General features: G+C 37.2%; 1 protein-coding gene across 2 annotated transcripts; it reads right to left on the reverse strand.

Annotated features, from left to right (window-relative positions):
- Positions 1–1,008: 1,008 nt before the first annotated feature.
- On the reverse strand, positions 1,009–12,090 carry Bcl2l15 (BCL2 like 15). Of its 2 annotated transcripts, XR_003583479.3 has the most exons (5): positions 10,567–12,090; positions 10,165–10,286; positions 8,591–8,815; positions 7,172–7,565; positions 1,009–1,902 (listed from the first exon to the last, which is right to left on the reverse strand). XR_003583479.3 is itself a non-coding variant. In XM_027940302.3 (4 exons), the coding sequence occupies exons 1-4, from the start codon at positions 10,691–10,693 to the stop codon at positions 7,548–7,550; spliced, it is 492 nt and encodes a 163-aa protein (XP_027796103.1). In that variant the 5' UTR covers positions 10,694–12,090; the 3' UTR covers positions 6,094–7,547. The 2 variants fall into 2 exon arrangements, 1 of the variants encoding a protein (XP_027796103.1); XM_027940302.3 differs by lacking the exon at positions 1,009–1,902 and having other exon boundaries at positions 6,094–7,565.
- Positions 12,091–12,092: the final 2 nt, after the last annotated feature.

The following is a 12,092-nucleotide window of genomic DNA, read 5'->3' on the forward strand; positions in this document are numbered from 1 at the left end:
GTATGATATAAAATAAAGTTTGCTTTCTACTTAGGAAAAAAAAAACCTTTAAAAGTTTTATTAATTTGTTCAATAATTTTATTGAGTACCCACTAAATGCAAAACACTGTTAGTTCTGGATATACAATGTAAGAAAGCAGAAAATGGTAACATCCTTAACCAGTTAATAAAACATCTCAGAACTAAAGGTATTAGACATGATTACTGATAAGAATTGAAATATTCCAAATTAAATTATTTGCAGAGTAGCAAAGCATAATCCTAAAATGAAAATAATCTTCCATGTTCAAACAAATAAGATATATGGTTTCATAATCTGTCACCTTAGTAGTTCCTCACTATCATCAAAATTAGAACTTTATTCTTTATTAGATAAAAGTTAAAAGATACCTAATAAAACTTAAATCTTTTTTTTTTTTTTTTTTTTGTGCTAGGGCTTAAACTTAGGGATGTTTTACTACTGAGCTACATCCCTAGTCCTTTTTATTCTGAGACAAGATCTTGTTAAGTTGCTGAGTGTCTTGCTCAGGCTGGTCTCAGACTAGTGATCCTTATGTCTCCAAAACTGCTGGGATTATAAGCATGCACCTCTGTGCTTGGCTAATCTATTTTTCCTCAACCCCCAATTTCAGAACACTCTTTTACAGTTTCCTTAGGGAAGGAAAAGAGAAATAAATGTAAGAAAGAAACTTTCTTACATACTGCCATACATAGTTGTTTTTTTTTTTTTTTTTACCTCAAATCTAAGGATCTGTACATAGTGTCTTATTAGAATCGCAGCACTTTTTTTTTTTAAAGCAAGCAGCTATTCTTAGGAGTTGACTCTACTGTAAAACCAAAAGGTATAGAAACATTGTAAAATTACTAACCTCAAAAACCCACTTAGCTACAGGGCTATTTCCTGAGTAGACCACTCAAGTGAGCAAAAAACAAGCTTAAGGAGAAAACAAAACAAAATAACCTTTAGTCTTATTGTTAACAATCTGAGCTGTTATTTAGTTTTTTTTTTTTTTACATATTTCCTTCTATAGATACTAGATGGCAAGAAGAGCATAATGCTTTTCAAGGAAGATAGTGTTGATTCATTTGTATCTTATGGGAAGTTCAAGAGCTGCAGAGGGGAACCAAGTCATGCAACAAAGTTTGACAAATACTTAGAAGAATTTAAGATGAATCATTTAAACCAGTCTGGCATGGACCATAAGAGAGTGTTCTGAAATATGGGGTTGAGCAAAAATAGATTAGCCAGGCTCAGAGGTGCATGCAATGAAAAACTCATAAGCAATTTGCCAAAACCATCAAGGGTGAGCTCTAGGAGGGAGTGAAAGTGCAGATGTGCACTTGGAGGAGTTAAAATCTCACTGCTGCCTCTTATGTTCAGAAGGAAGAAGATAACAGGAGTGCCAGTCCCAGTCACCTGCTCCAACAAGAGGGTGGTGTGCCAGTTTGAGGGGAAATATCACCATCATGAAGGAATTAGGAATTAGAGAGCAGGAAAGTTTAAGGAGAATTACAGGGGGAAGTTATTAGGGCAAGATAAACTAATCAAATAGGAAAAACACTCCAGTTTCTCAGAACAACCTTCTATGAGGAGGCATGTTTTACCCTAGGGAAGCCACTTACCCGATCTTAGCTTTAGTTTCACAATTCTTACCTTTCCATATATCCCTGGGCCATTGATTCAATGTAGGCTATGGGCATTATCTGTGAAATGCTCAGTCCCTTGTAAGCATTCTCTTGTTCACCAAGGCCTGTTGGTCCTTTCTCTTTAATGTCTTAGATTCAACTTGTCCTGTCTATTCTCATGTTAACTACCATTCCAGTTTTCACATCTGTTTTCCTGTAGCAATGAGCTCTTAGGTGATCTTCCATATATTTATATATCTTCCAGTCTAGAGTCTCCTGGCAACAAAGGTAGATGAAAATTCTTTTATTTTTTTTTCTTTTTGGAGTTGTAGATGGATATCATTCCTTTATTTTGTTTATTTTTATGTGGTGCTGAGGATCGAACCCAGTGCCTCACATATGCTAGGTAAATGCTCTGCCACTGAACTACAGCCCCAGCCCCCAAATTCTTATATTTCACTTTAATACAAAAGTACCAAAATACTTACTGATAGGCTTTAGGAACAAATCCAGATTCCTCAGCTTGTTGCCAGATCCTTCCCCATCATCTGTCCCCACCCAACCTCTCCAATCACATCACCTACAGACTGTTCACCTACTACCACTTCTTTTGCTACTTCTTACCTTTACCCCTATCTTCCCAGCATGAAAATAAAGCCATAAAGTTCAGTCACCTGTTTTTTAAGACTCTTGCCCCTAACTCTATCTTGCCATGATCTTCTCTTAGTTTGGGCCCCTACAATATAAGTCTTTATATTCAGATATAGAAGTTTTTAAAATTATTCATATGCTTCTTGCTCCCCATAATTTTTTTTTAAAGAGAAACTTATTCCAAAGAGGGTATGCAAAATGCCATCTATAGTTTCAGGTATATCAAAGGCAATGATAGTGTCTTCCATGCATTTGTATAACTCACTGTACTCAACATGTCTTGAGCATACTTAAAAGAAATTTGTTGTGATAAAGTATGCTGTATTAAGTGGTTCGGCTTTGGTGAAAAATCAACTTCATCTTGGTTTTTCATTACACTATTTACTCCAGGTCTCTATGCTGGCACAGTCTAGGTTTCCAGTCTCTGGCTGGGCCGTTTCACTATGCCAGGAGCAGATGGGCCTTCACTACAGGGAGGCCCAGGAACTTGGCAAAGAGCACTTCCCCAAATGCTGCTTCCCAAGTGGTAGGGCTACTGAGGCTCTGAGTCCAGCTCAGAAAGGCCAGAAAGAAATGACCTCCTTCAGCTCCAGAACAGACTTATTTTAAAAGAGAAACTTGTTCCAAAGAGGATATGCAAAATGCCACCTATAATTTCAGGTATATCAAAAGCAATGAAGAAGAGACTCATAAAATACCTATAATGAAGCTTGTTTAATTTGTCGTGTTTTTCACATTGTCCTCAGAAGAAAGGTCCCTTAATCTGCTGTTTATCATGACAACATTTTGAAACCTCATCAAGCTCTTCAGTTTACCTGCTACAGACTTCAGAGTCACCTTCCCATATTCCACATAGGGGATCATACTCTGCCCTTGGTTCCAAAAAAAACCCCAAGAGGCAAAAGTCAATTCATAACTTGCAATTGAAGCAATTTAACCTTTAAAAAATAGAGAGTCAGGACTCTTGGTGAGGCTTTGAATCTTGCTCAATGTATAATCAAACCTGAAGCTTCATTTTAATCACTTATTCATTTAATGAAGATTTATAACATCCATACACATGTGAGAGAATGGAGGAGAGGGGTGTTAGAGAAGTGTACAACTAAGTACCCGTTAAGGATCCTGTTTTCTAATAGGAACAACAAATATACAAATAACTACAATTGAAGGCTATTTGTGAAAAGAACCATAAACGTGATGCAAATAAGTGTAAAGAGCCAAAGATCACTTTTTGGGGGTTATCTATAGATAGCCTCTATGGAGGAAGTGATCATTGAGTTGGTCTTGAAGATTTCAATAGGTTGAGATGAGAAAAAGCAATATGAAACAGAAAGCAGTAGAGGCTAGAAAGGGCAGTTGGGGTCACATCCTGGGGGGATTTGAATCCCAGGCTGGTGGAAAGCCAGGAACCTTGCCATGCTGGGAATAGAACCCAGAGCCTCACACATGCTGGGCAAGTACTCTGCCACTGAGCCACATTCCAACCTCAAATTTCTTTTTAAAAAACAACTTTATTGAAGTAGTACTGACATACAACAAGCTACATATGTCAAACTGTACACTTTTGACATGTATGTATCCCATGAAACCATTACCTCAATCAAGATAATAAACATACTCAATTACCCTAAAAAGTTTTAGTAAAGGATTTTAAGAGCATGGAAACAAACTAATGCTTCTGGAAAGTGTTTCTTTTCTTTTTAATATTATCTTTAGTTGTAGATGGACACAATATCTTTATTTATTTATTTATTTGTTTGTTTGTTTGTTGTGCTGCGGATTGAACCCAGTGCTTCACACATGCAAGGCAAGCGCTCTGGTTAAAAAACAAAGCAAAACAAAAAACAGTGAGTAATGCTTTCTGACTCTGAGACCCACATATTATAAGGGAAGACAGGAAGGAATAAAAGAGGAAGATTAACTGGATGATTAGGACGAAAGAGGGAAAAGGGTAAAAATGACTGAGCCAGTTGGATGGCAATCTAGGAGAGTGTGAGATAAGAAAGGCATGCAGAAATAAGCATTAGTTTGTGGATTTGAGAAGAAGAAAAATAAATCATACTTAGGAATCACTCACATTGAGTGAAAGATGAAGCTCTAAGACTGACTTATGTATGTGAGAGACAAAATTAATGGAGGAAAAAAAAGCCAATCTAGAACCTTAGGAACTCCAAATCACAGGGGTTCCAAATTGCTAACAGTACAGTGTTAAATTATGCCAGGTACTAAGATGAGCCCTTTACAGAGTATATTGTTTCATATATCCATCACAATATTCTTATGAAGTAGTTACTAAATAATCTTTGTTTTACAGATGTGGAAAGTAAGGCACAGAGGAATTAGGTCACTTGCCCAAAGTCATATAATTACCCTACAGTGAAATTAAATTGTTAAAATTAGGTAATCGGAAGGCATTCGTCATCTCTGAGCTAGACAAGGTCTTCTTCCAGCAGCCCAATCACTTAAGCTTTCCTAAGATGGGATGACCTAGCAACAGATGCAACATGAAGCCAGAGCTGCTTGACCCACTTGCCTGGTATCATCTCAAGGGGCACTGTATCTTCTAACCTCAATACACTGCGGTATAATTGGAACTAAATTCACAGTCTGATGTTTTATGGGGCAAAACAGGATGAAATAGGGAGCTGGTATGATAAGAGGGAAAAAAGAAAAAGGAGGGGCTGGCCTGACTTTTTTTGGTACCAGGATTGAACCCAGCATCACTTTAACACTGAGACCCATCCCCAGTCCTTTCTATTTTTTATTTTGAAGCAGGGTCTCACTAAGTTGTTTGGGGCCTTGTTAAGTTGCTGAGGCTGGCTTTGAACTTGCAAAAGCCTGCCTCAGCCTCCTGAGCCACTGGGATTATAGGCATGTGCCACCATGCCCAGTTTACTATCCAATTTAGATTGCACTTGCTAAAACTGAGTTCAAATGCATAAACAGAATAATTTTATTTCATAAACAGCATTAGTCAAAGTGAAAATATTATGCTTTTGCCTAAGAGGTCAAATATCACAAAACTCACCATCTTGATTTTTATATAAGGGACTTAGATATATATCAACTGTCTTAGGTGGTAGTAAACATGGCTAATTTCTACTAAAAAGAAAAAAGAAATTTTGTCTCTGGATTATTAACCTATTGTGATCTTTTTCCAGGAATAGAAAAAATAAGTATTACATGGAAAAGCAAAAATATATTAACAGAATCGTATATTTACTTCTCTGCACTTAAAAGCCAGAGAGATGGCTGGCTGAGGGAGGGAAAGTAGTTAGCTTTGGTAAAATTCAGCCAAAGTCACAAACACCTGATTTAATAAGTACATATAGCAGTATTTTCTTCCTGACATTCAAGTAAATAGTCTGTTGTTGTTGTTGTTGTTTTAGAATCTGTAGCTGATGACTGCCTACTAATTGACTATATTTTTAAGGACTACTGTGAGACACACAGATCATAGAATAATTTTTACTTACAATCACTTTCACTTGTAAGGCCAAAGAAATATATACCTTTTATCAGAAACTCAGGAACCACAGAGCTCTCTGATTGACTGAAGCCTCTCTCCTGGGCATGGTAGCACATGCCTGTAATCCCAGAGGCTTAGAATGCTGAGGCAGGAGAATTGCAAGTTCAAAAGCCAGCCTTAGCAACTCGGCAAGGCCCTAAGCAGTTTAGTGAGACCCTGTCTCAAAATTAAAAAATAAATAAATAAAAAGAACTGGGGATATGGCTCAGTGTTTGAGCACCCCTGGGTTCAATCCCTGGTACCTAAAAAAAATTTAAAAAACAAAAATAAGACACCTTCAAACTAAGTTCTGAAAAAAGGGCTTAGTAACTTTGAGTTTAATTCCTAATTACAACTGTGTTTATAGAAATTATCAGAACTGTAACAAAGTTTAAAATTACTCCAGAAGAAATGTTCATTTAGCTCTAGAGCAGAGATCAGCAAACTTTTCCTGTAGAGTCAGCTAGTAAACATTTTAGACTCGATAGGCCACATGGTGTCTGCCCTAACTATTCAACTCTATTGTTGTAGTGTTAAGGCAGCCACAGACAATATATAGACAAATGAGTGACATTACATTCCAATAACACTTATTTATAAAAAAAAAAAAAAAAAGAAAGAAAGAAAAAGAAAAAGAGCAGGATAGATTTGGCCTATGGTTTGTAATTTTTCAACTTTTTTTCTAAAGTGATGGTTCTCAAACTCTATGTGCATTAGAATCACCTATGGAGTTGAAATGATAGGTTCCCAGGCCCCAGTCTCCGCTCCTACAAAATCAAAATTTCTAGGGGTGGGACTTGGGAATCAGCAATTTAATAAGACTCACAAGTGCTAGGTGGACCATACTTTTAAAAACTCTGGACAGGCCCATTGGATCACTTATGTAATCCCAGCAACTCAGGAGGCTAAGATAGGAGAATTGCAAGTTTGAGGCTAGCCTCAGCAATTTAGTGAGGCTCTAAGCAACTTAGTAAGACCCTGTCTCAAAAAATGAAAAGGTCTGCAGATATAGCTTAGTGGTAAAGCACCCCAGGGTTCAATCTCCAGTACAAAAAACAACAAACAAAAACTCTGTGGTACGCAACTAGCTTCATCTAAACTGGGGTGGCCCTACAGTCCTAAATGTGGGTTGGCACTTCCTACATCCTGTGGTAATAAAAATGCAATAATTTTTAATCTTCCTTTGACCTTTTCTAGTAAAAGGCTAAATGAACAAACTGCAATTTTTGGCTTTCAGCCTCTAAAATACATAAAATTAATTCTGCTCAGGTGAAATTAACATGAAATTTAGGGATAAATTTGAGAGAAAATCAACTTGAAATAATGTAAGATTTTTCAACCAAAAGTCTCCCTTTAGATTGCAAAATTAGTAGACAAGATCCTTACCAAAATACAGGGCTAAATCTGAAAGAATAATTTCTAGTGTTCTCTGTTTCCTCCAAAATATCTCCAGCAAAGGCCTGTCCTGTTGCCTAGAAGTTTACTCATAACAAGTCATTACTTTGTGTCTGGAGGTCTCTGCTTCAACAAAATCTCATTAAAATTCATGTAAAGAAAGAAAGTATAAAATCTCTGTAGGCTTCTGGGAGTTTCTCCTAACTTTAATAATCAGTAGAAAATTACTTATTCAGCTAAGTTCAATTCTGCCAGATGAAGTGAGTTGTTTTGATTTTTTTTTTTTTGGTCCATTTTAATTGCCAGAAATCAGTCCCTGTTCAGTCAAAGAGGAAGTGATGTTGGTCTGGGGAATAATTCCACTTCTTCAGCTCTCCAGATTTTCCTAGGAAGAATAGTGAAAATCCTATAGTCAAAGAATGGTCTTTAAAAACTTCCTAAGTGTCAGGAGTTTGATGCATTACCTGTAAATCCCAGAACCTCAGGAGGCTAAGGCAAGAGGATCCCAAACTTGTAGCCAGCCTCAGCTACTTAGTGAGGGCCTAAGCAATTTAGTAAGACCCTATTTCAAAATAAAAAAATCAAAAGGGCTAGGGATGTAGCTCAGTGATTAAGCACCCCTGGGTTCAATCCCAATCTCCCCCACCCCCAAAAAAAAATTTCCTAAGAAATCAGTGAATGATCTGTAGATAATCTAGGGAACAATTTTGTTTTTTAATTTTTAAAAATTTATTTGGTGGTGGGGATTGAACTGAGGGGTGCTGTACTGAGTTACAGTTTTATTTTTTATTTTGAGACAGTGTCTCACTAAATTGCTCTTGTTGACCTCAAACTTGCAATTCTCCTTCCTCAGCCTCCCAAATTCTTGAGGTTATAGGCACCCCCCACACACTGCTCCTCACCCCACATCCTAGAAATAGAGAAACACTCTATGATAGCAGAGGTTCCAACAATTACTAAGACCTAGGCTTAGAATGTCTTTTAGTTACCACTATAACAGATGAGATAAACTGCTTTTTTGTTAGATAATATTAAAGTTCTGAATTTCCTTAAAACACATTAAAGGATGTTAGAAAAAAAAGACCCAGAAATTCACCAGGGAACAGACTGAAGCCAAGCAGAGATTAGAACTCTACCAACAGTATACTTCATATATATGATTATTGGAAGGAAGTGGAGATGAATATAGAGTCTGTAGACAACACTTTAGGCAATATGACTCCGGAGCCCAACCCCCACAGGCTGAGCTTTCTTCTACTCCCCTTTCCCATGGCAACAATTTCAGCCAAGTAGGGAGGCCTGTTTTCTGGCTTGGTTTCCAATTTACAAAAAGGGTCATAGTTAGAGTCCCAGGTATTAATACCAAACAGTGCAGGTGCATAGCAAAGGTAGGGGCCCCAACATACTTACCCATCCCCCCTGGCCTTGAATGAACTCTCGGATGGCTTGGTTCCCATTGATCATACTCGTCATGGGGACAGCCATCTGTCTCACCACTTCAGGAGCCACATGGGCCACATATTCAAAAAGTTTCACTGACACTGCCAGAAAGGCTCTCTCATAAACTAGGCTGGAATCCTGAGCACACCAGGTCTTGCTGAGGAACTGCACTGTGTCTTGGAGTACAGCTCCTACCTGAGGAGAGAGAGGATCTATCAGTAGAGTACATCACTCAAAAAGTACAGGAGACTGCCAATACAGGAATCCAGTAGAGAAAGTGCCTCCCAAAGAGTGGCCAATGTGCCATTGGTGATACCTGAAGTAATATTAGGGGACAGATGGATAAACTTTTCTCCTTTTAACATTTTAATGAGTATTAGAAAAACATGGAAATAGCCCATCAGATCCATGGTTTCAGATTGCTTAGGATGAATAAAATGAAAGAAAAATGACTTTTGAAAGAAAAATATTAAGTACATGAAAGTACAGTAGGCCAAATTGTAAACGTATTGTTTGCATGACTAAGAAAATTCTAGGCAACTCTAAAGTAAAAGAAAAAAGAAACAAAGCTCTTCCTTTTCATCTTTCCTTTCCCCTTTCCAAATGACTTCATCCAAAAGCCATTAGGTGGAGCCAAACATGGCCTTTTGGGGTTTGGGGAACTAACAGTCAGAGGAAGGTGTCAAGAGTCCAAACAAGTTAAGAAGGGAATCACATGGAAGGGGACCCAGATCTAAGTTTCTGAACATCGTTTTTTCATTAAAAGAAACACAGCTCCCTGGAGAATGGATGACTCCAGACAGCATGGAAAGTAAAGATCTTCTACTAGAAATTAAAGAAGTACTCAAAGTATGGTACACATAAAAGAGTCATGGTCCTAATCAAAAGGATTCTCACCAGAGAAATACGAGACAATTTGAGCATCTAAATAATGATAGTAACAGATGATAACTTCCTGTTGAGTAATGTGAATATTTGAATAATGTGGAAATTCATAAGTTGTAGTGATATAAAAGTAAACAGATTGAAATTTTGATGGGTTATAGGATATTTGCATAGTTGCAAAGTACCTCTTTATAAAACTTATTAATTACACAGGGGAAAAGAGTAAACTTCACAGTGGAAAAGCAAAATAAAATCTTGTGTCAATTGATAGGATGCACCAGGTGTGGTGGCATACACCTGTAATCCCAGCAACTCAGGAGGCTGAGGCAGGAGGATTGAAAGTTCAAGGTCAGCCTTAGCAATTTAATGAGGCCCTAAGCAACTTAGCAAGACCCTATTTCAAAATAAAAAATAAAAAGGACTGGAGATATCACTCAGTGGTAAAGTATACCTGTGTTTAATCCCCAGTACCAAAAAAAGAAAAGAAAAAAAAAAAAAAAAAAAAGAATGGGCAATGGGCATTTCCTGCTGTATCCCCTTAGATAAATATAAGCCCTCAAATCTTTCACAGGACATTCCTAGTCACAGTTTATATAGTAAGAAAAGGAGGTTTGAAATAGAAAAGAGTAAAAAACAATAGCAAGAAGTAAACAATTGACCTGTCCCTGAATGGTTTTTGCAATGACGTTTTTAGCAGGAGCTTCCAATTCTCCATTGAATTGGTCACCCAACATCCGAAGGCGACCAGCAATGATAGCCACATCAAAGCAGCAAGCCTCTCCTAAGAAAGAGGAAACAAATTGGTCACAATGCTTGATGGAATAAGTATCAGGAATCTGGGCAAAGGGGAAAACTTCTCTAGTCTTTTAAACAATTTCTCCCCAAGAACTTCAATGTGCTATCAACACCAGTAGTCAGAAAATTTACCTTCACTGAGAATCTCTTTCCCTTCAGGGGTTGCTAGAAATTTAGAGTTTATTTAAGATGAAAAAAAAAAAAAAAAAAAGTACACTCAGATTCTCTGGTTCATTGTAATCACCATCTCAGGTCAGGAGCCTTACCTGAGTCAGGTTCGTCTATGGAGCCCAGGTCCCGGTTGGCAATGTGCAATGTTGGGCTCAGGAAGTTTGTGAGTAGAGTGTTCACGATGCATTCTGTTTGTTCCTCAAAAGTTTTGGGACTCTTCATTTTAGATGTTTGCTATTAAATTTTGCTCTTCCACAAAACAAGCAGTTTTCAGCTCAACAGGAAGTTAGAAATACTGGTAAAACAGCAGATGTGTCCACAGCTTGTACTTTCCTAACTGAATTTGTAGTTCTGGAAACTTTTTTCCACCAGCTTTCTTTAGAAATAGCTGATCAGAAAGGTGGGACTTCTCTTAAGAGAAGGGCTGAACTGTAGCTCAGTGGTAGAGCATTTGCCTAGCAAATGGAACTGGGGAGTCTTGTTGAAGACTTTCAGTTTCTTAGCTCAGAATCACACCCTAGCCAGTATACATAGAGTAATGAATAACTTTTATTGTTAGATAGCCAATTTAGATCTGAGATCAAGTTGAGGAAGAGTCTCTTGGGTAATTTCATTAAGAAATACTTCCTGTTAGGTTTTGTGTATATTGTAATTTAAAGGAAGTTTTTGAAGAGATCAACATTCAACTTCTGATTATAGTACTTACTGGACATAATCATACAGTGATTATTTACTGAGCACCTATATGTAGTAAGAAATGATACTTGACACAAATAACACAGAAAATGACACATAACACACAAAATGAGATTATAATAGGGAAGCAAACCTAGGGGATTGGGAAGGCTTCCTTAAGAGTGGTAACATCAGAGATGAGTTCTGAAGGAGATTCACCAGGCAAAAAAGGAGAAATTAAGACTATTTGAGGTGGAAGGGAAAGCACACATAATGACTAAGAGGTGGAAAAATCCCAACTTAAATGTTTGATGAATCATAAATAGTGATTATACAAAACATAGGGAAATTGTGAGAATTAAATAATGTTATGGGGATTATCTTAAGTGTCAGGTATGCATCAAATGTTAAGGATCTTCCTTTTAGCCCAAGGCCTACTGACCAAGGTGAAAGAGAACAGAAATTCACTAACAAGAGAATTTTCCCGAAGGATTAAATTCCATTATTGTTTTAAGAGATCTGAGGATTAGACACTTACCTGTGATGGCTGCATTCTTAATTTTGCTAAATCCAGATTTTGGGTCTGCATCTTAGAAGCATCACTCAAACCTATTAACAACCCTATCATTTAAACCTGTCTGACCTGATAAAATTATTAACAGCCCTAACTAATGAGATTCAAGCATAAATAGCAAGTCAATTACTCAGAATAATCAGAGCCAATCTTGTTGTCTGTTCCACACTAAAAGTACAAATGACTACTACACGCTTATTAAAATAGCCAAGTCTAGAATACTGACAACACCAAATGCTGCTAAGGATATGTAGTAATAGGAATTCTCATTAATTGCTGGTGGGAATGCAAAATGATATAGCCACTTTAGAAGAGCTTTTTATAAAATTAAACATACTCACTTTATCATATAATCAGCCAACTCACTCCTTG

The sequence above is a fragment of the Marmota flaviventris genome, chromosome 10 (genome assembly GCF_047511675.1).
Source record: "Marmota flaviventris isolate mMarFla1 chromosome 10, mMarFla1.hap1, whole genome shotgun sequence".
In the NCBI taxonomy this organism is placed as follows: Eukaryota; Metazoa; Chordata; class Mammalia; order Rodentia; family Sciuridae; genus Marmota; species Marmota flaviventris.